The following is a 22,894-nucleotide window of genomic DNA, read 5'->3' as shown; positions in this document are numbered from 1 at the left end:
AAAATTGCTGCATATTTTTGAATAAATGAGATGACACATCCAGTCTGGTTAGGACGTGTTTTTTTGTTTTTTTGTTTTTTTTATACAGATACAGTGGTGTAATGTAGACTTATAGTATTCATCGTTTTGAATGGAGATGCAATTCTTAGAGTATTTTTAAAATCATCACTTGGTTTGAATGAACAGGAGTTAAAACAGCAGCTCAGCTATTAAAGTTGTTGGCTTGTAAAAGACGCAATAATAAGTCCTGGAAATAACGTATTTGATGTAGTGCTTGCCATAAGTTATTCCTGTTTAATTCCTCCTAAAAAGGGGAATTAAACAGGAATTTAATTCCCCCTAAATTGAATGACTGGTAGGTAAGAATGACTGGAGCTTGCGTGACAGTTCTTCCACATGGGGGCAGTGTTTCAAATCATTTAGTACGAAACATGAAAAGTTCCTCTCTCGGCTCTTTTGCATCATGGCGGTAAATCTCCCAAGCTTCTCTCAGCCTGGCTTGGAGTGCTTTAATCAACTACAACAGGTTTTTGATCTATTTGTTTTTACAGTATGAGGACACTGGCCTGGAATGAAACGGGACGAATTGTTTAACGCTACCATTAGCTTCATGTGTGTGTAACCGCCCAACTATCAGGGGAATGCTAAAGGCTAGTGGAACAAAATGACTTTAAACAAACGTTGCAGTGTGGTTTCGAGATTTCTCTTGGTTCTTGAAATTTTTAGCTTTGGTGTTTTCTGGAGTTGAAATTTGCATCGTATTTGTAGCTTCTGAATATATTAAAGAGTAGCGGCAAAAGCAAATGAAGTGGGTTAGCAGTTTTTGTCAACGACGTCACCATTCACGACGGCTTTTTGAAGATACTTGAATGATATGAGCGACAACATCTCCCTTTGGAAAGTATTTTTGAATTGAAATGTTAAAAAATACCAATTTGTCCAATGTCCACACACATTTACCAAAACATGCAGCTGTGTTGAGTCTTAATGGCTTTTATACACAAACTGCTTTTATTTTAAAGTCCTTATATCAGCTTTTCTGTCCATATCAAATAATTGAAAATACTGCACAAGAATGAAGGGCCTTATTGATGAAAGTCCATTTTGATATTTGCATCCCAGCCCCTTCACTTAGCATTTCTGCTCCATAGCAACATGTGTCACAACTAATGACTTTCCATTAATCTGTCAAACCTCTTGATAAATTATAAACCATTTAGAAAGTGTTTTTACTAAAACCAGTAATTGATCTGTTTGATGAGGAGAAGCTGATATATGTACACCATTTATACTGGGAAGTTGCTCGAATCTGGCTTTTTGCCAGTTGAGAATAAACAAAACGTAAATTTTTTTTAGCCTGAAGTTTCATATCAAATATAGATGTGTGTGTACAGTGTTGGAAACTTTTCCTGTACATATTCATATTTTATACACTGGGAGACTTTTTTGATCTTGTAATTGGAAGGTTGTAGGTGCAAGTCCAGCTTCCTCCTGTTGCATGTCAATCTGCTCCTGGGCAAGGCACTTATAGATATGTTTGTGAATGTGGCTCTAATGTGAAGCAGTATGACTGGAAAAGCACTATGCGAGTTCAGACATTTTACTGTTAGCACTTCTGATTATTTATACTATAACAATCCAGTGTCAGATCTCTTACTGTACTCCCTTTATTTGTGAACTTGTTCCTCTACTTTTTGAACACATAAAATGGGGGGGGATATATATATTATTGGCTTATATTTGGCAGCTAATTAATACCAAAACAAGTATTAAATGTCACTGTTTTCCATCTGGCAATGAGAATGAGCTCTTTTTTGGGTAAAACATTGTTCTTAGCTCAGATATCTAGATGAATCCACCATCATAAATGCTTTTTATGTAAAATGTTTTGGAATCATTCTCGTTTGCTGTTTGTTTTGCATCGATGCCTGCTCCTCTTTTATTTATGTTGATGTTTCTTTCAGGAAGCCGAGTTCCTGGTGTGTTCAGTCAGACAGCTGAAAGACTCCCAGGCCCGGTACACTCACGCACTGGAGAGCGTAGAGATCATGAACAGAAACAGAAATGGTGTGTGAAAGATCGAAAAAAACAAAAAATTTCAGTTGTAGTCCAGCTTGATCCTTATTTATTCAATACTACGAGGTTTGAATGGTTGGATTATTATTTTACGTCTGTAGTGTTTATCAGAGATGAAGTATGAAAGTGTGGGTGTGTGTGTGTGTGTGTGCGTGTGTGTGTGTGTAGTCATCCTTTCATTTCTATCCCATCACAAACAGGAGAATTCCTTGTGCCCCTCACTAGCTATGTATCCTTTGAGTCTTTGGTGTTTTTATCAAAATAAATGTTGGAATCTGTCCATCCAGCAGCCGTTGATCACATGGTGAAATCAGTGGCCTCTACCTTTGGATTTTAATACGATATAGAGCATATTTTACTAATTATGGTCTACAGATTGTGAAAACCCAAAAGTTCAGCGTCTTTAAAAATAAGGTCGGTTTAGAAAAAAATTAATGAAGCAGAAAGAGTCAACTTTTTCACAGTCTGATCTTTAGAGATGTCGCTGTAGTACACCAGCATGATGCATTTGCTTACAAAGTCCACCGCCTCGTCATCAGTGAGAGCACACATTAGTTTAAACACCTGCGGACTTACCACTCAACTAAATATGATCCGGGGTGGTTTCTTTGTGGTGGCATATAAATCAAAAGCAGGGATTTCAGATCCGTGTTTGACCTGAACTGTTGATGTAGATGTATGTTCCTGGAGCTTTAAACGCGGACCACGTCCTGGTGAACATCGGGGCCGGATTTCATGTGGAAAAGGTAACATTTGCTTGTTTATGAAAACTTATGTGTAGAACTAATAAGTTCAGGTTGTGTCTGATGAGAAATGAGATATTGTGTTTTTATCACATCTGTAGTTTAGTAGGGTTTTTTTTTTCTTTTGTTTTTATCATCTTTGTGTGAATGTCGGGATCTGTTGTGTCTGTTTAATAATAAAGTGAGATTAATAAATTGACAAAAGTTCCAAAACCGAATCATCTGCAAAATGTGAAAAATCCACAGATGAACAGAATAGATTCAGTGAAAATAAAACGAATTGTATATAAAGTTTAAGTCCAGGTGAAGGTGTATTCTCAGTACGTAAAGCTGGTTATGTTTTTGCCTGTGTAGAGCATGGAGGAAGCCAAGGCCTTCTTAAAGCGGCAGATAGACCTCGTCTCAAAGCAGGTGGAAAAGGTTGAGTCAGTTGTTGAGGAGAAATGTTTAATCATCAAAGGTAAGCTGAGATTTCTCTTAAAAGAGAATCTCCTGTTTTTATTATTTCACTTAATACAGTGGTTTTCCATCAACTAGTCCGTTTTTTCCTCCATGTGTCCCTTGCTTTGTCCATTTTCCATTCATTCATCTTTTTCCATTAACCATCTGTTCATGCGTCCAGCCATTCATTTATACGTTTTCCACTTTTTGTCCAATCATCCCCTCAGTTTGTGGGTTTTTGCAGGTTAAAACCTCATGTCCCGATAATACATTTTTATACATACATACCCGAAAATATATTTGAACGCCGAATAGCAGCCGTCATGTATAATTATTTTTTTTTAAAAAGAAAGTTTTCCTTTATTGCAGGAGGGAAGGCGTCTATTCCGACAACGGGAGCTGCCAGCCACGGGTCATGAATTCACCTGCCGTACGAGTATCCAGGGGTTGTTGTGTCAGCACTCACATGAGGCGTAGCTCCGCTCTGAAGTTTAATTATTAGTTTTCTTAAGTTAATTGTTTTCATTCGAGTTGTTGCTGGTTTAAAAATTTTATATTTTAAAGGTTTATTTTTGTGCCCTGTTTTTTGGGTGAAATGGCTCGGATGTGCGGTATGTGGGGTTTTCTTCAAAATGTTTCCCCTGTATGTTAAAACCCAGGAATATATTGATTGTAATATTAGAAAAACATGCTGTGATACATTGTTATACTAAAATAGCCATTTTATTGTTGAATGTTACTAAAAACAAAAACTAATTTCTTTAATTTATGTAACACTAAAACAAACGCAGGATTGTTGGTAAAGTTTTTGTCTTATTTGGATATTAAATGCAATCTTTTAAACATCACTTAGACTATGTTTTTTTTTTTTGTTTTTTTTTACTAAAATGACCTACCTTGTGATGCTGTTTTTTTTATTTATTTAAGATAATTTATTTTTTATTAGTATTTTACATTGAATATAGTAAAGAAAATGCTTTTCATAATGGATAAGCTTCAATCAACTCCTGGACACAATTATTAAATCCCCTCTTGGATAGCATAAATGAGAGTAACTGTAACAGATTAATTCTTTCCAGATGGGAGATTTTAAATTTCTTTGGTCTAAAGCGTTGATGGATGCCATTTTGACCACAGGGGGGCAGTGTTTTAGATTAATCTCGCTCCATCTCTCAGTCGGAAGCACAATTAATGGGATACTTCTTAACAGTCAGCCGGTGCATGGCTTGGGTAGAAGCGATGACGAAGTGGTGGGGGAGTTTACATCTTAAAAACAATTGCAAAGTATTTAGCTAACGAGGGAAAACCAAGAGATCTGTGCTTATTACGTTATTAAGGACGTTCGTAATAAAGATGACAGAGTTATACATTATTTGTTGCTTAATACTGCGGCACAGTATGGGGTTTGCGATGGTCTGCATATTTAGTGTGCATATTCGTTATTCAATTAATGTTTACTTTTGCTACACCAAAAAAGAAAATCTCTTTTTCCCACTGTTTATCTGGACGAAGATTGTTGGGTATCTGATTCTCCATTTAAAATTGTGTATAAACGCCGCCAACCCGGCGCAGCGCTCTGTTCTCCGGCTGACAAATGGTGCGCACCCAGTGCAGCTCGTTTCTCGTCACGCTTCCAATATGGCGGTGAATCTCACAGACCTCTCCCTTCCTCAATTGGAAGGATTAAAAGGCCAACTGGACCAGGTATTGTTTCTTTTTTCAGTATTTCAGATACTAGTTTATCTGCCATGTGTGACTATATAACAGTATTTCCCCCAATTAAAAGGAAAATGGCTCCAACTCTACCGCTGTCGATTCTTGTACAGCTGCAGCGTGTCAATATTACAATGCTTCCCTTTATTGTGCTAATTTTTAATTAGTGATGTTTTATTTCAGGAGGTTGAGTTCTTGACGTCTTCCATAAGTCAGCTGAAAATTGCCCAGAACAAGTTTGTTGAAGCAAAAGACAGCTTAACTGTCCTGAACCCAAACAATAAAGGTACGTAAACTAATTAAATTTCTGCTGAAATAGAATGTAGGGAATTAAAACTAAATGGTATTTATAGATTATACTTTATTCTTATTCAGTTATTATAAAACATGTCTTAATAAATATGTTAACATTACCAATCTAATTCCCAGGATTACAGTTTTTGTTGTTCAACTATTTTTGGTTCATAATTGATGAAATTATCTGAGTATATGTGGCTTATATCAGTTGCTGGTAACTATGCTTTTTTTGTTTTCTTGAACAGGAAAAGAGTTGCTCGTGCCTCTCACCAGTTCTGTATCCTTTTCACCATTCTACACCATCAATCGATCAGAATACTGCAATAAGACTAATAGGAATCAAAGACATTATGCCACTGGTAGCTTATTATCCGTTTATCTATAGGTGTAGTTTTCAAACTAAACTCAAGCCTCAGTTGACATCGTGGATTTATTTTTTCAATCTTAACTAAAACTGCATCACTTAAGGAAATAGTTTTTACACCCATTGATACGTCTAAAGTAAATGTTGCATCTATAGATGTCTATGAAAAGCAACAGCAAACATATTTCTTTATGGTGCAATACACACTTATCAGTTATAACATTATGACTCCATGGTTAATGGTGTGTTGGGCCACAGTGGGTGTGCTGCGGTATCTGGCACTAAGATATTAGCATCAGATTATGTTAAGGCCTGCAAGATGCGAGGTGGGGACAAAAATGGATCAATCTTGTTTGTCGAACACAGCCTACTGATGCTAGATTGGATTGAGATCTGGGAGCAAAGCTACACCTCAACCTCTTGCTAAGGTCTTTAAATTATTTCTGTAAAATGTTTTGCTTATATAAAGGTGTATTATCCTTCTATTGCACTGCCATCATGGAGTACTGTCGCTATGAAAGACTTTACATTTACAATTTAAAATTTGTTCCTTATTAGGTTTGTTAAAAACTTTGCCTACTTTATTTATGTGAACTCATTAACTTTGAGGACAAATTGCTTGGTTTCCAACATCCTACCCACTAACAGGTGCCAAGGTGGACATGATTTGTGTGTTGACCTCACCCAGTAATGGTCATATTATGGCTGGTCAATGTGTATTGAAAGATGTTGTGTACCGTTGGAGTTCCTTAGCTGTTTCTACCCAGATGTACGTTCCTGGAACGTTAAATGATGTGGAACATGTCTTAGTGGATGTGGGGACTGGATATTATGTTGAAAAGGTAACATATTTGCTTTTGAATGTGTACTACTGTCAACTATGTCAGAATAAATGGTACTTGATCATATTTTGTCTTTCTAGAATGTGGGGGAGTCAAAGGCATTCTTCAAGCGTAAAATAGACTTCCTCACAAAGCAGATAGAGAAAATTCAGCCGGCTCTTCAAGAGAAACACGCTATGAAACAAGGTAATATGAGGATAAATCAAGAGCTCTAAGCATTTTCATAGCTAGTGAACCAAAAAGGTAGTTAATCAGTTAGTTATGTGATTTAACAAAGAGGCAAATACTTCCCCCGCATAATGGCAGATTGGTAAAAATAACTTTTTCTGTTTTTCAGCTGTCATTGAAGTAATGAATCTGAAGATCCAGCAATTACAACAGAGCCAACAGGCATCACAGATGGTTGGAAACACAAAGGCCTGATGGGAACAATAGTTTGAGCTACTCAGGATTAGAGACCTTTTCTAAGTTTGCCTTCACAAGATGATGCAAAATGCACAAATTATGTTTGAAGTGTAGGTTGGCGGGTACATGGGAGACTCCCTGTATACTTGCAGAAATTTAAATAAAATTTGGTGTCAACTTTAGTCATTAAAGCTAGTTAAGTCTGGGTTAAAAAAAATCTTGTCTCATTATTTGTCGCTAGATCTGTCAATCATAAATACTTTCATCCTAATAGGTAAGGCTTGAGACTTTTCTTGATTATTTCTCCATTCCACTTGGCATATGTTGCAAAAACCTGCATATTGTCAAAAGGTGCACAAGTTTATCTAGACTGGATGTTTTGGTGACTCATCTTTAGTCTTGAAGGACAAAACTGCAGTGTAATAATTTTAGCTGGGATTCTGTATAGTTTTGTTGACGGCAAAGATGTTTAATTAAAGGAAAAGTAGATTAACTTTTAAGGCCAACTTTAACTTGGCTTAAAAATTCCCTTAACGTGATTGAGGGCCTCTAAAGTTGCTTTAAAGGCAGAGCAAGTGGGAATTAAATTTCTGCGTGATTATCATTCCCAAACAGGACCTAAATTATTTCTTAGTGGTGGGCTTGGGGATATTTTGAACAGCAGAAACATGTGAGAACAAGAAACATCCCTCAGCAGTGATAACATGTCCTAAAAATGTAACGTTTTCCTGCACAACTTGCTATTTTGACCAACTTTGTGGCCAAAAGCATCTAAATGTTTCAATATAGAAACTTGTATTTTGTGCACTGAGCAGGGAATTGGCTACAGATGAGGATGTCATCAACATACTGAAACAGTGCAATGACATCAAACAAAAAGCTGCTTTTCAGTGCAGCTTTATAGATTGTAGGACTTTCATAAAAACTCTTGACAGTCTGGTAAATGTCCAGACAGCCTTGGAACTCAAAAGTAAACCAAAACCTACTTTTGGGATGGACAGGGACAGAGAAAAATAAGCATAGTTACCAATTGCTGACGCTAAGTGTTTTTTTTTTACTCTCTTACACAGACATCTCGCACAGAATGTCATGTACATTATTACTTTTGGTGTTTTTTTCAGTTACACAGGAAACAGGACTACATGTAAGCTGTTGCTTCTTTGTTGCATTCTCCATCTACACTGTGTGGGGCATTACATCCTTTGAGTGATAAAAGTTTTTTTGATGATGGCATCACATCACTAGGGTCTCCCAAGGACCTGCTGAATTTCCATGAGAATTGTAAGGCTGATGAATCTTAAGTGCAGAGTGACCTTTTCCTGGGAGGCAATAAATGAAGTTCTTCATTCCAGGTCTCATGATTTTATAACAATGTTCTTTCTTTGTCTCGTACTTATGTGGAGATACAGGAGGTTGCAGTTCTTCAATTTTCATTTGGGCCTCCATAAATCATTAAGAGCAAACATGCACCTTAGCAAGATCATAAATTAAGCAAACTAACTTTAGAAAGTTTGTGATTTTTAACTGGAAAACTAAATTGTACATAAAGTACACAGCATGCAACACTCAGTTAAATGCATTTGGTTTCTGTGCAAATTTTGAAGTTGCAAGCATAATGTATCAAATATTAGCCATCCTGTTTGGTCTAGAAAACAGCTTTATTCAGCAAAATACCATCATTAATCCTCCAAAACAATTTGTTACGGGGCAAATAAAAACAGCTTTACTGCATTCCAATAAGTTTATACCCTCATGCACTTCTTTATGTCTTAATATGTTGGATGACTGAATAGAAAAATGAAATGTTGACTACCTTTGAGATTTTCCATTGACCTGCAAAGTAAAAACAGGACTCTGGAGATGAGTTCTTTGCTCATTAATCAATACAATGCAATAACACATTTCTCTGCATATATTTTTTTCAAAAACTGGTACAGTAACAGAAGTACATAATTTCAAATATACAAAAATACCAACTCATCAGTTTACATATCACCATGTTTTAAACATATGGCAGCCATATACATTTTTAGGTTTGATGTTGCCCAAAATGTTCAAACTTTGTCTAAGCTTAGTTATTTTTTCTACTTGAAATGTGTAAAAATTATCATACATGGAAATGGTACTTGTTGCTTTACGAGAAGGCTTAGTCAAAAAAGGTCACTTTAAAAGTTTGGTGGATGGAAAAATATGTTTCACAAAGGTGCACAAATGTTAACTACAGCTATGAGAGGAATTTAAAACAAGAGACTTTATGAATTGTTCCTAAGAATAATGTGATAGAAGAGGAAACAATGCAGGTGACCTCATGGTCTTTATTAAAGCATCCAAGCTAGAAAACTCACCAAGTATTCAGTGTAAATATTGTACAGTAAATGGATACAGTGGTCAGTAGCCTTGCAGATCTGTTTTATCTATTTTTTTTCCATTTGATAAAAACAGTTTCTGTGAAACTTAAATTTTTGTCGATTCATTAAGTTTACTAAATAGAAACCGGTGGTCGACTTTTAAATGAGCCAGCTGCTTCATCACCGGCTAAAAATGCAAACTTTCACAAGATGAAGTCAGTTGTTACGTGTTTCTCATGGTTACATCAACCCTCTTTTGCAGCGGCCTCGCCGGGGAGGTCACAGCAGTTGCGTTGTTGTACTGGAGGTCGGAGCGGGCGGGGTGCAGCCTGTTGTTGGGTCGGACCGAGGCAGACAGGCAGTCTGAAGAAGCAGCTGTCACATGCTGCAGTAACCGCGGCGTCGCTGACAGTCAGAGATGAGGAATTGAGCCAGAATTACCTTATCTACTGTTACAAGTGGGTATTTTATCGCAAATTTATCGAAAGAGCGCTGTAGAGCTAGTCACTGGTTAAAGTTACGGTGCGCGAGGCAAACTGTTGAAAGAGGAGCACGCGCCCGAGGAGTCCTGGAGACGGCAGTTACAACCGACAAAGAAGAGGACTCTACTACTTAAAAGCAGCAGATATTTCGCAGTTTAAATCGTTTACAGGATAGGAACGGGGTCAGATAAGTGAAGTCTACCGGCGCAGACCAGGGTAGAAGACGAAGATTACGATAACATGGTAAGTACGCGGCCTGGAGGCTTTCACCTCGGCTAATGATTGCCAACCTGTTTCAGTTTTTCCTGTTCTCTGGTCTACACAGTTCGTGCTATCTGAAGGTCGTCCACACTCTGCAGCAGCTGTACTGTTTTCATAATTAACGTTCTTAAAAGATGGGAGTCCGAATCAAGAAAACGACTTTTTACCTTTCGACGACGTTTTATTCAACCCGTCAAACAAATTAGCTTAGAATAGCAAAGTAAAGTCAGGCCGGTTCCAGCTGGTCTGCTAGTAGTAAACATAAGCTAGTTAGCTTAACGCCGGTGACGCTGATGTCACAAAGTTAACATATGGTAACACCAAGGAACTACTACAAACCAAATACAGTAGTTTAAAAAAAATACGTTCTAGTGTTTACACAACTAGTTGCCATATTTTGGTGTGAAAGAAAGTTTTATTGAGCAATTTCTCGCCTTTGCACGTGTAGTAACTTCTGCACGTGTTTTTGGGTTAAACGCTAGCCGCTACTCCCAGTTGTAGCTGCGTGTTTGCCGAAGGTCGACGGGGACGTTATCTGAAAAGGCGTTTTTGTGGTTGTACACGTTAGTTATCGATTAGCGACAACATGTGTGTCTAGAATGAGCAGAGAAATTGGCGTTCAGCGTATGGTTATGTTTTAAAAGTAACTGGAGCACGTCGGCGCCACGTGCTCCTCCCGAAACTCAAAGACCTCTTATGTTAAAAAAAAAAAAACAAGAAGTGAAGTAAACCTTCAGATTTGAAACCCGGGCTAGCATACAATTTGATTTCACATATACGATTTCAAAATATGTTCGTAACCAATCCACCTTCATGTTTGTGTTTGGCTTTTTGGGGGGGATTGGATGACAGGTTGCGCAGCGTTGTGAAAGGCAAGCTTGAAATTCAGAGGCGGATCAACTCGGAGTATTGATCCATGTGACCACAGAGGGGCGGGGAAGAGTGAAGCTGACCAATGAAAGCTCAGGGTTGTGTGTCTGTGTGTAAAGCTGGATTTGCGGGTCCAGTTACTTCATTCACTGGATTGGATGTGGTATATTTAGCGAATGTGTGATGAAACAGCAGGATTTTATAATCCAAGGTTGCTCAACTCTCAACAGCGTATTTTAAATGACAAATTCAAGGAGGTGTAACAGAGAGAGAAGTTTACTTTACAAACAAAATGCATTCACAATCTAATCATTTGATCTTAACTTTTATATTTAAGTAGATTGCTATTATCCATCCAACGTTTGACTTCTTTGATTTTGCTTTAATTTTAAGCAAATTGAAAAATCTCTCTTCCTAATAATTTGTGAAAATCTGAGATCATTGGAGTGATATGCAAATATGGATTTAAATGGATTGCAGTATTTTGTAATATTGTTTTAATGGGGGGGAAAAAAGTTGAAAGCTTCATCAATTTTGGGGGTAAATACATCTGACTGCATACAACAAGAGCAACACGTGCCATATTTATGTGGGGGGTACAGTCAACGCATCTGACCCTGGGCTATTTAGTGGATGTGTCCTTCTTTTTCTGCCCATCTTACTGTCTGGCTACTGAGTTCAAACCAGCAGTCCCACAAACCTTTTAAAAAAAAACCTAATAAATAATGCATCATGTTTTTCTGTCAAGCTGTTTCTATGGTTTAAAGTTTTTATTGAGGTGCCAAAGAAGGTGGAGTAATTTTTCTCGGTTTGTATAGTGGTTCAGTTGTGCCCTTCCCCCATCTGTTGCTGCATACTGCCAATCAGCTGTCTGAATGAAGCTACTATATTCTCCCTTACTTTAAGTAAAAACTTTGTCAGTCGTTGTGTGTCCAGTCGGGAAAAACTGGCAGTTTACCAGCCAATTATAAACTCTGTTGGAGCAAATAATGTAACTAATTAAGCAGCTAGTATCAGTTTATTTTACCAGTATTGGTCTATGAAGATTAGAATGGCAAAAATTTATAATCTGCACAAAAAAACATTTGAAAACTCCTACTAAATAATTTTTTACCCATGCTACTTTGATATCTATTATGCAGGTTACCACCAAGGGAACAAGTCTTAACCCCAATGCCAAAGTGTGGCAAGAGATCCCAGCCCAACAAAATGACATCCCAGAAGTATCGGAGGATTCTTCTTGGCTCCACACCAACTCTTCCCCCCCTGAGATGACTGATGGTATGGGTCTTGTTTGGTATAATTTTCTCTGATAAGGCAGCGTGAGCCACATATCTGTCTCTTTAGTGAGTATGAGACTGAAAAGTGGCTTTATCAGGTTAAGACACAATATTTGCTGATAATTATGAGTAAACGCAGCTTATTAAGAAATGTTAACTCTTGGCCTTACGTGTCTGCGGTGAATTCAAATTGTGACTCCTTTGGTGGATTATTTTGGTCTGAAAACATAGCAGTCATTTCCCAATCTTTCTGCTGTTTTCCTTCCTGTCGTAGGTTTCTCAGACGTTCTTTCTTTGGAGAGTAAAGGATATGCTGTTGACTTCCTGAGTAGCACTGATGAGTACTCCACAACCAAGGATGTGGAGCATACAGACCTGGGATATTTGGTCTTTGATGCACAGGGCGACTCTGCCATAGACACTGAACTGTCTAAGGAAGAAGTAGTGACTGAGGAGAGCTTACGAGAGTCATTAAAGAAAAGACTGGAGTTCTGCTTTTCTAGGTAAATCCTGCTTGTTGCATCACTATAGGCTTTTGCATGCACATGTAAATGGTTTAAAGAACAGGGAAACTAAACATAATTAGTGTGTTGTAAGGAACTGTGTATATTCCTCAAAGGATTTAGCCATAAAAGTAGTAATTGTTTTATGACCAATAGTTCAATTCAACCATTCCTTGGTGAAACATTTACAATTTTTACATTTTAGCATTGTTGTTAATAATAGGATAGAGCACCCAAGAATTGTACTCAAGAGTAGCAATACTTCATGAGAGTATTGCTTAAGTATTCAGTAAGGTCGAGCAAAACTACTCTTAAAAGTGTATATATTTATATATATATATAATTTTATTTATTTTCAAATAACGGTTATTATCCACTTCTGATAGAAACATTAGTATGTATGATACAAACACAATGTAAATGTTCTGTTCTTTCAGGGAGAACCTCTCTAAGGATCTGTACCTGATATCCCAGATGGACAGTGATCAGTTTATTCCTATCTGGACTGTTGCCTGCATGGAGGACATCAAAGCGCTCACCACTGACATGGATCTAATCCTGGAAGTATTGAGAGGTACCAGTGCTACTCTTCTCCCTGTAATTGCCAGTTAAGATATTGTTAATTTAAAAATGTAAAGGTTTATTGGTGTTAACCAAGTGGAAAAACTCACTAAGAGCAGCACAAGCTGAAAATCTTCAACCATCTAACGGCCAAATTCATGCAGAAATTGAGGAAGGAAGTAGAATGATGTCAACAAACTTTTACTTTTATTACTTCACTAAGTGTTTGTATTCTGCATAGTATTTAAATGGCATATGAGCCGGTGCATGGCACAGGACCATGTAGGCATATTTTGTGTATATTCATAAAACAAGACAGGTTGTTTGGAAGTTTGAGATTGCATAATTGACCTCTGGAATACACCCACCTACCTAAAACTGGATATTGCAATGTCAACTGTGATTTGATATATTTTGTAGTTCTGGCGAAGATGTAGACTTAAGTTGCAGAAAACATTATGTTTAGCTTGATGTGATTGCTTTATCTTTTTTTTTTCTTGTCATGCATATTGATGACATCAGCTATTAATGAGTACAGTAAACTTTGATCGCTCTGAGATGGCCAGTATTTTATGCTAACCTTTAGCTGACAGGCATTTTCTCTCCACTTAAAGATAAAAAGTTTTCCTTTGGCTTTTATTATCAGTACTACTCTGGTCATGTGCCATTGAATGAAAGTGGTGTGGACTCAATGTGACAGTAGTTTGGCAAGAAACCTTGCTGGTTTGTAACCAGATAAAAGGAACCAGGGGTTTGGTGTTTAACAATTGGCTTTAATATCAGTTTATTCAGGATCAAATTTTTAAACTGAGAAAGAGAAGTTGTGCATCCTATAAAGAAGCTGCAAATCTTGACTTAAATTACACAAATTGGTTATGTCACAATGCATGGCATAATTACTGTGGTTTCAGTTAGGCAAAGTCTGTTAACGGACAACAGGATCCGTTGTTGGGTTACCCAACTCTCCACTACAGCAGTGTTGTTGTCTATAAATTATTTTAAAAATTAATAGAAAATGTGTTAACTTTTTGTAGCTGAACAAACTTGAGTATATTTATTCCTAACACATTTGATATGTCAAATAGCAAACATTGTTTTTTTAAATAATAAACATATTTTATTTCCACTTCTGTGGAAAGTCCCAGAAAGTAAGAGACTTTGTCACAAAAAAAAGCGGCAAGAAAAGGTAAAGAAAATTTGTGTTGGCAACACGGGGAGATCAGTTTACATAGTTTCACTATGAAACTTTTATTTAGATGTTGTTAAATCTAGCATGTTCTTAATATAAAGCTTATGTTAGAATGTGTTTTTCTTTACAGCATCTCCTTTAGTACAAGTTGATGAAGCTGGTGAAAAAGTTCGACCTAACCACAGCCGCTGCATCATTATTTTAAGAGAAGTGCCAGAGACTACACCAGTTGAGGTAAAGATTACCTAATGCAATCCAGAAAACTAAGCAGTTTTCTGGATTGTTTTCTGGATGCAGTTTTCTGGATTGTGCAAATAAACTGTTAAACTTACGAAATGTTGCCATAAGATTTTTCGGTAACACTTTATTTGAAGGGGGATGAATAAGACTGTCATGACACTTTCATAAACATGACATAACACCTGTCATGAACATGAATTAGCCTTCATGAATATTTGACTGTTTTCATAAAGTGTCATTTGGTAAATTATGACACTTTTAATACAAAGTTGACATTATTCAAAAATGTCTTTGTTATGACAACTACACATTAACCAAGAAATCATTACCCTTTAAACTTTATATTTAATAACATGGTTACCTAATTTTTAAAGTGCAATCAGTAATACTTTTATAACAAATTTTATATCAGTAATGATTTCTTATAAAATATGGAAAATGGCTAATCTGGGCTTGTTTAGTTTTTGTTGTGTCTTAAAGTTACCCATTGTTTTGTGGGTTAAGTAGTGTTCTCTGTTTGGGATAGAAAATAAATTAATATTTTTTTGTTTTCTTTTCTTAGGAAGTAGAGGATTTATTCAAGAGTGAAAATTGTCCAAAGGTGTTGGGTGTTGAGTTTGCTCACAATAGCAACTGGTATATAACATTTCAGTCCGACATGGATGCCCTGCAGGTATGCGATGCATTCCCATTAATAATCATTTACCTAATTTCTCAGGTTTGATATTTGTCCTATTTCTGTTTTTCTTCTGGAATAAATGCTTCATCTGTTTTTCAGCATTCTAACTGATTACTATTAAAAACACTAGGAGCTAGTAGAAAACTATTAGTAGGCATGTTAATACTTACTAATGACTTAAATTTTGAAAATCTTACATTACGAGATTGGTTTAGGAGACAGAAGTCACTGAACCAAAAATAAAAGAAAACTGAATTTGCTGTTTAGTAAAAATATGTTCCCTCTTTTTTTCTTGATCAGGCATACAGATACCTACGAGAGGAAGTGAAAATGTTCCAGGGGAAACCCATTATGGTAAATGACATGACATAATTTACATTGCCAAGTTTAAAACCCAACTTGCTTCTTTTATTTGTCATGAAAAAAACGGTATGTGTCGCTCTGGATGGTTAATCCTGTTCAGCATTAGATGGGCTGTCACATGAATGTCCTCAGGGCAAGGCTTGTGTGATTTAGCCTCAGGTTTACCTTGGGATGTATTTGGATAGAAACCAGATAAAGCGAGCTGCATTTTTGCCAGTATTGGTCAAGAGTGAAAAAGGAAAGTTGATAAAACTTTCCAGATATATAGTTTTAACATCATAATGTGAATCTTGAGCATTTTGTAGATTTTTGTTTCCTCCCTTGCTTACTCCCACCCATCCACAATAAATCAGATTAAATCTATAAAGTACATGAGGAGTGTATACTCTACATTGCCTTGGAAAGCTGCTTGTTTTAAACCGTTTCATAGTTGTCACAATACAACCGCACTCTTCAGTATATTTTATCGGAATTACACAAGATATGCCAACACAATAAGCAACCTATTTCGTAAATTGAGTTCATCTGTGTCTATTTAAATGTGGGCGTAAATCCAGCTGTTTTGAAAGGGCCTTGGATCATCATGAAAACCAAGGAACACAGCAAAAAAGAAGTCTGGAATACAGTTATGGATATTTATAAAGCAGGGTTCAATTATTAAACAATATTCCAAACTGTGACAGAATCTGATAGAATGCTGTTCAATCTAAAAATAGAAAAAGTATTGCACAATTGGGTGGCAAGTTGGGTAAGGAGAGCATTAGTGGGAGAAGCAGCCAACAGGTCAGTGGTAACTCTGAAGCTGCTGAGATGCACAGCTCATCTTGTAGTAGATGTTGATAGGATTATTATTACATGTGCTTTCCAAAATGTTGACCTTTTTTAGAAGGGTAGCAATAAGAAAGCTAGAAGAGTTCTTTTATGCAGCTTTCCACGAGTCATGTGGAGACGAGGCAAACATGAGGGAGAACATGTTCGGTGTAGATTAGACCAAAATAGATTTTTGTCCTGCATACAAAAATGGACCTGCAGTAATGGCAGCCAAAGGTGGAGCTACAAAGCATTGAATTGATAGAACTGAATAAAACAGGGATGCCGCAATTTTAAGAATTTTGTGTTTTGGAGGAAAAAATGAATTATGTTCTGTCACTTACATAAAAAATACATATAATCTTTGGTTATAATATGGAACAGTCCAAGGTATATGAATCCTCCTTCAAGGCCTCTGTTTGCCCCTGTGATGATCAGTATCGCGCTTGGAAGGACCCATATTCACTGTCTATCCAGGAGGACCCTTCATTTTCTCTACATAAATCTTAATCTTTGCTTTTCTCCCATCCTCCCTCATCCTCTTCTCTTCGTCCCCTTACCCTTCTCGTCCTTCTCTCCCCCTTGTTAGTGCAGTGTTTTATGGCCTCATGACCGTGAGATTATGAGATCTGAGGGGAATAACAACAATAAAGCAACAGCACTAATTATCATAAATGATTATCAAGTGTTGTTCTTGTGTGTTGGAAAGCTTAACCAGTTGTCTTCTCTGTAGGCTCGCATTAAAGCCATAAATACATTCTTTGGAAAAAATGGCTTCCACGGCATGGACTCAGGAGTGTATCAGCAGCATGCCCAGCCTCAGGCCCAGTATGTGTCTCCGGTGTACATGCAGCAGGTGTACAGCCCTCAGCAGGAGTTTCCCATTTATCCTGTGGTGTCTCCCACCTGGAACCCTTCCATCATGCCACACTTTGAAACGCCACTGGTGAGAACTATTATCTAATTCTTATTTAAAGTCAAACAATCTCTGGACCAGTTAATGTGATGCCCTACTTCATTAGAATTTAGATTGTTTTCTTTATGTGCTTTATGTAGATGGGTTTTTATTTATTTTATTTTTTATGTCGTTGTTGCAGGCTCCCTTCCCCAGTGCAGGATTCATGAATGGATACAGCAATCCAGGGAACTACAAACCAAACTCCAGCAGCGGCCACCGTCCTGCTGGCAGGAACAGGTACCTGCAAATTATGATAGAGATCGCTCATGTTTGGTCTTGAATAACTTTTGTCATCAAATGGAGACATTAATTATTTTGACAGCTTGTTTGTTCTTTAAGCTTCAAGCTTCATCACTTTAAGTTTGAGCTGAATGATGGCAGGTTTAAGCAACAATTAGATCTGTATCAATCTTTAAATTGGCTGTGTGCAATCTTCTTAATGCCTAGAGCAAAAAATAAAGCCTTGGAAGATAATTTAGCAAACATTGAAAGAAGAAGAAGAAAAAAATAGCCTTTGAAGTCAGTATATATATATATATATATGTTGGACCACTTTTTCCTTTTCCACTGCTATTTATTGCTCATCTCCAAACAGTTCAGTTATTATGGCTGTGTTGAATGTGATTATTCTCTTCAGAAGGCAGTCGTGTGTAGATTCCTTTAGAATTATATCCCTTTATTACCTGTATACTTTAATATACATTCGCGTAATATTTTTCCTTGTACTTTATGAATTGCATCAATGCATTTGTAGCATTTTCTTTTCACTTTTACAAACAAAACATTGTTTTCTGTCCCTAGGAACCACATAAAAGGTCACCCTCGACCAGGCGATGCTGTTTCTTCTAACTTAGCTCCAGGAACCATGGTGGATGGCATCTCTGGCCCTGTGAGTCCACAGGACATCCAGGCACTAAGGACTCTGTCCGGCATTAAATCACAGCCAGCCTCTTTCTTCCACTTTAAAGACTCTTCTTCACTGTCCTCCATATCCAATGGAGATCAAAGCCGCTCTGGACGAGACAGGTCAGCTGAGCTCTTTAATATTCAAACAAACGTGTAAATGTCAGCCTTTACAACAAAAATGTAACATTGTTCAGTGCAGTGGTTTTTTTGATATTTTGTCCACGACTAATTGTTTTTTTTAACCTTTAACTTTAAAAAGAAAAAAAGATATATAGGAGTAACTTTCATTATTAGTTTTACTTAAAAAGCAAGTTGTTGCACATTATGTTGATGTATTGTTTTTTCAGTTGTTTTTTTTTCACTTCTAATCTAAATTTTAAAATAGGAGAAATGGCCACAGAGGCATGAGGAGGAAAAGAGAAGATGAACATTCTATGGTGAGCATTTCTTCTGTTTTACTCCAAAGTTTCTATGTTGAAAATGATCTCAATACATTGTACTTACTCAAATCTTTGTTCATGAATGTTTTTTTTTCCTACTTTCCCATAAATGAAACAGAAACCTGTCCCTTTGATGGAGGTCAAGGCAGCCCCTCCTAACTTTGATCTGGCAGCTTCAAGTTTTCCTCCTTTGCCAGGATCTGTGGTTCCTGTTCAGGGGGAAACCGTGACAGAGGTGCGCCTCTCCGATGTTGTCCGTGGCCTGAGGCTCACAAGCAAGGTGACTATCCCTCTTCATAACATTTACACGTTGAAGAAGGATAGCTGGATTTCATTGCATTATTGTACTTTGTTTAATTAATCTATTTATTAAAATGTATTTCAGGCAGGAAACCAGGAGAACAACTTGACACAAAACTCAAAAGACTCTGAAAGTCCTGCAAGCAAACAGGAATCTACCTCCCTGCCTGCTAAACCCGCTGTTGTTGTTGAGGCACAAACAGCAACTCCTCCAGCACCAAGGTAATTATGTGGTTTAAGAATAATAATTAACATATTTATAGCCTATTTAAAATAACATTTACTTCTTTTATTTGCATCATTAGTGCTTGTCCAACAGTAACAAAAGGAGATAACACCGAACCAGCTGCTGCACAGAGAAACCTGCCTCCATCCACTGAACCTGACTCTAAAACCACTCCAGAACACGATTCCAGCACGAGCAGCAAAAGTGTTTCTGCTGAACAATCTTCATCTTCAACATCAGAGCAAGAGCTGGTAGGCCTGAACTCCAAATGTGCCACTCATATTCTCTCACATCTGTTTCAGTTGAGTTTTATTTGCTTGATTTCAGTTTTTTTTTTTAATTTTTACTAAATACTTTTAATTTCTCAATGTTCTAAGCAGGAGCCAAGAAAGCTTAGCTATGCAGAGGTGTGCCAGAGGCCAGCCAGAGACCCACCGCTATCAGAGACGCCGTCCCCTCCTGCCACTTCACCCGACCACCCTCTGAAGGAGCTCAAGGTCAACACCGTCAAGGACCCTCAGCTGAACTCTAAAAGGAGTCCCGAGAGAGTTGGAGATAAACCTCCTCGGCAGCCTTCACGTCCATTCAGAGGGGCAGCTGGTCACGCCAGAGCGAAAGGTTCAGGGATGAAGATCCGGGAGCATCAGAGAGGCCTGAACGCTGGAAAGCAGTTTTCCCCTCAGCGGGGTCCCAAACGCAGCGGCAAAGAACAGAACATACCCCCGCTTCAGCAGAATAACTGAAGCTGGAACCTTATGGACCTTATTTAAAATGTGTAAATATGTAAATACAGATGAATATATTTCTTTTGACATATTTTGTCAAAGAATCATGATGTCTAAAATTATTCAGAGACTTTAAGTCGATATTCCTTAAAGGAAGATGTGTATTTCAACAGAATTCAAGGCTGAGGGCTATATTAAACCCCTTAAAGGTTAATTGTAGAATTATTTTTAACTTTGATATTTAATACATCAGTACTTCACTTATATACAGATGAGCAACGTATTGTCAGCAGAAATCCTTTGTCATACTTTAGTGTGTTTGTCATCTGATCTGGCAAGTTGTGCGTCTTATTGCAGGAAACTTTTTTTGCAGTCTGGCACATTCATTTTGAGACAAAAGTTCAGAATTTCTTCTGGTGGAAAAATCGTCTTAATGACTATAAAAGGCATTAAATAGAATGATGAAGCGAAACGGAGCACTGATCTTGAAAAACCTAAATGTCAGAAAAATTTAAAGTTTGACTTTGGTTTCATTTCACCATCAGTGATCCTGGATATCATGGATTACAACTTTTTAATATAATAACCAAAGGTTATGGAAGCCTCCATAGATGGAGTGTACATGAGGAAATGTGTTGGGTCTTCTTTTAGTTTTGTATTTTTGCCTTTTAATCTGTATTTTATCACAATAATATAGTTGGTAAATATTGGAGAAGGCGGCCCATCTTATTTTTCTGTTGATCTTTTAAGTGTTTTGTAAATGTAGAATGTTTGATCATGTTATGGTACTGCCAGAGTCCTGAGCAGATGCATAGTGAAGTTGTTGCCTTTTAAAACTTGAGGGTAACAATAATGTTGACATTATGATTTTAAGTTGTGCTGGTGTTGAATATGGAAAATTACTTCATTTAAGTTTTGGGGGATTTTTGGCATTTTTTTCTTTGGTGCTGTAAATATTAGTTCAGTGTTAACATTTGGAAAAATGGTCTCTGCTAGAGCTGATTTAGTGCTTGAATAATTATGAAGCATTTATTTTTCACTTGCATTTTGTATAAAAGCCAGACAAAGTGTCAGAATTTAAAGAAAAATATGAAACTTTACCACTTGGCAGAGGCAAATTATCCACTTTCATTTCTGACTAGGAAATAATGTTGAATGTACTTTTGTTTTAATCATTTATATTCTTTGGCAATACTTTACTATTTTGACATTTCATTTTTAAATTTAAATGGTCAGTGGTAAGCAACCCTGGCCAAAAATGTAGCAAAAAAACATTTTGTAAAACCTTTACTGTTTTCTCTCCCTGGTTGATCTTCTATAAATGTTACGATTAATCCCCCCCCCACTCCCCCAAACGTATTCTTCGGTTTCTGATTTCAATCTTATTTAAGAAAATTGTCGGGTAACCGTTTTGCTCTATTTCCTTAGTTCATGAATGTTTCTGTTTCTGAAAACAAAGATCTATATAATGAAAAGTAGTTGATTTTGTACTTGGGGGATGACCATGAGTTGTTTGCCAAAACAAAAGCAAAAGCTGTGATATAATTACTCAGTACTTGTAGAGGATAAAATTGTGTATTGTATCAGATTCTCTAACTTTGGGTTGAGTTTTACCTGGGGTTGCATACATATATAGTAATGGTATAAAAAATGAATAGTTTGGTAAATACATGTTTTTAGAACAGCTTTATATATATATATATATATATATATATATATATATATATATATATCAAGGGTTCATAATTGTTCTGTTTTTGCACTTTTGTGTTTATCAAAGGGACCTTAAGGATAAGTAGGTTTTTCCAACTTTTTTTTCTCCTCTACTTAATAGCTGTGAATGCTATGGGGTCTGCAACTACTGGTTTGTGTTTCTTTTTTGTTTGTTTTTTTTTTCTTTTTGTGGCACCCTACCTGTTTTTTTAGTCTTTTATGATATAGTAGAGATTTGTGTTCAGGGTTGTCATTGCTGTTGAATCTGTTATGTCTAGGCAGTATTTTTTATTGCTTGATTCAAGATTTTAATTGTGTTCACTATTTACAGTAAATGAGTTGACTCGTCTCAACATTGAACATACCTGTGGAGGTGGTCAATGAAATGTATTTCATATGATCTTGAGTTTTGTAATGCTTAAAAAGATGTGGGGTGGAAGGTTGAATGCTATTTTTGTGCTATTTTGTTCTGATCTAATTGTTTAAAAGGAGGAAAAAATGGCCAAGATGTTAAAAACTACATTTTTAATTGTTTGTGAAAGCATGTTTTCTCAAACCTTGTGCCTTTGCTAGTTCCGTTTCAGCAGAAATAATCCTAAATGCATCACATATAGCAGGATTTCCTGGTTCATTCTCAAATAATATGAAATAATGTATTTACCAGGGGCACTTGTTTTCATTCCAGCTCATGTCTTTCTTCATTGGAGATGTATTCAGGTCAGTTGATCAAACTCGAAATTTAAACTTGTTCATTAGTTCTGTCAACTTGTTAATTGTACTTCAAACATTAAAGTATTGTCTAAAAAAATGGGGGGGGAAGATTCGTTTATCAATTATACACTGGTTTCTCAATTGTGTAAAAATAAAATGCTTTCAGTAAGATTTTATGATTTGTTGTGTGTATGTATATTGAATAGGGTTATATTAAAATCTTGGAAGTCTTCGCTTTTTGCAAATCTCGAGAAACATACCATAATATTCTGCCAAATAAACTTCCGGAAATAACTTTTAAAAATTATGTAACCGCTGAAGTCACGTTTGTCTTCACCAGAGACATTTAGATTTTGTTGGTGCTCAACATTGACACGACATTCATAAGCGGTTCATCCAGTAATGATGTGCTAAACTGCATGGTCTTAAGATTTAAAAACACTTTTAG

At 36.7% G+C, this 22,894-nt stretch overlaps 3 protein-coding genes across 5 annotated transcripts; all 3 read left to right on the top strand.

The window, feature by feature from the left end:
• The first annotated feature begins 418 nt into the window (after positions 1-418).
• On the top strand, positions 419-4,108 carry LOC103465368 (prefoldin subunit 5-like). Its single transcript, XM_008410125.2, has 6 exons — positions 419-526; positions 1,965-2,067; positions 2,277-2,305; positions 2,751-2,822; positions 3,174-3,279; positions 3,630-4,108. Exons 1-6 carry the CDS (start codon positions 464-466, stop codon positions 3,677-3,679), a joined length of 423 nt encoding a protein of 140 aa, XP_008408347.1. The 5' UTR covers positions 419-463; the 3' UTR covers positions 3,680-4,108.
• A 746-nt stretch (positions 4,109-4,854) lies between these two features.
• pfdn5 (prefoldin 5) lies at positions 4,855-8,227 on the top strand. Its single transcript, XM_008410124.2, has 6 exons — positions 4,855-4,964; positions 5,157-5,259; positions 5,516-5,547; positions 6,402-6,476; positions 6,557-6,662; positions 6,814-8,227. The coding sequence occupies exons 1-6, from the start codon at positions 4,899-4,901 to the stop codon at positions 6,897-6,899; spliced, it is 468 nt and encodes a 155-aa protein (XP_008408346.2). The 5' UTR covers positions 4,855-4,898; the 3' UTR covers positions 6,900-8,227.
• A 1,227-nt stretch (positions 8,228-9,454) lies between these two features.
• Positions 9,455-22,622, top strand: larp4ab (La ribonucleoprotein 4Ab). 3 transcript variants are annotated; one of them, XM_008410122.2, is made up of 15 exons: positions 9,455-9,954; positions 11,985-12,123; positions 12,397-12,625; positions 13,063-13,199; positions 14,506-14,609; positions 15,178-15,288; positions 15,595-15,648; positions 17,201-17,413; positions 17,565-17,662; positions 18,227-18,451; positions 18,717-18,768; positions 18,890-19,051; positions 19,157-19,293; positions 19,377-19,548; positions 19,675-22,622. In XM_008410122.2, exons 1-15 carry the CDS (start codon positions 9,952-9,954, stop codon positions 20,038-20,040), a joined length of 2,202 nt encoding a protein of 733 aa, XP_008408344.1. In that variant the 5' UTR covers positions 9,455-9,951; the 3' UTR covers positions 20,041-22,622. The 3 variants fall into 3 exon arrangements, with proteins under 3 accessions (XP_008408344.1, XP_008408345.2, XP_008408343.1); XM_008410123.2 differs by having other exon boundaries at positions 9,456-9,954; positions 19,678-22,622; XM_008410121.1 differs by lacking the exon at positions 9,455-9,954 and having other exon boundaries at positions 11,979-12,123.
• The last annotated feature ends 272 nt before the right edge of the window (positions 22,623-22,894 follow it).

The sequence above is a fragment of the Poecilia reticulata genome, linkage group LG5, assembly GCF_000633615.1.
Source record: "Poecilia reticulata strain Guanapo linkage group LG5, Guppy_female_1.0+MT, whole genome shotgun sequence".
Taxonomy (NCBI): Eukaryota; Metazoa; Chordata; class Actinopteri; order Cyprinodontiformes; family Poeciliidae; genus Poecilia; species Poecilia reticulata.
Note: the sequence above shows the minus strand (reverse complement) of the source record. Positions and strands in the feature narration are given on the sequence as shown.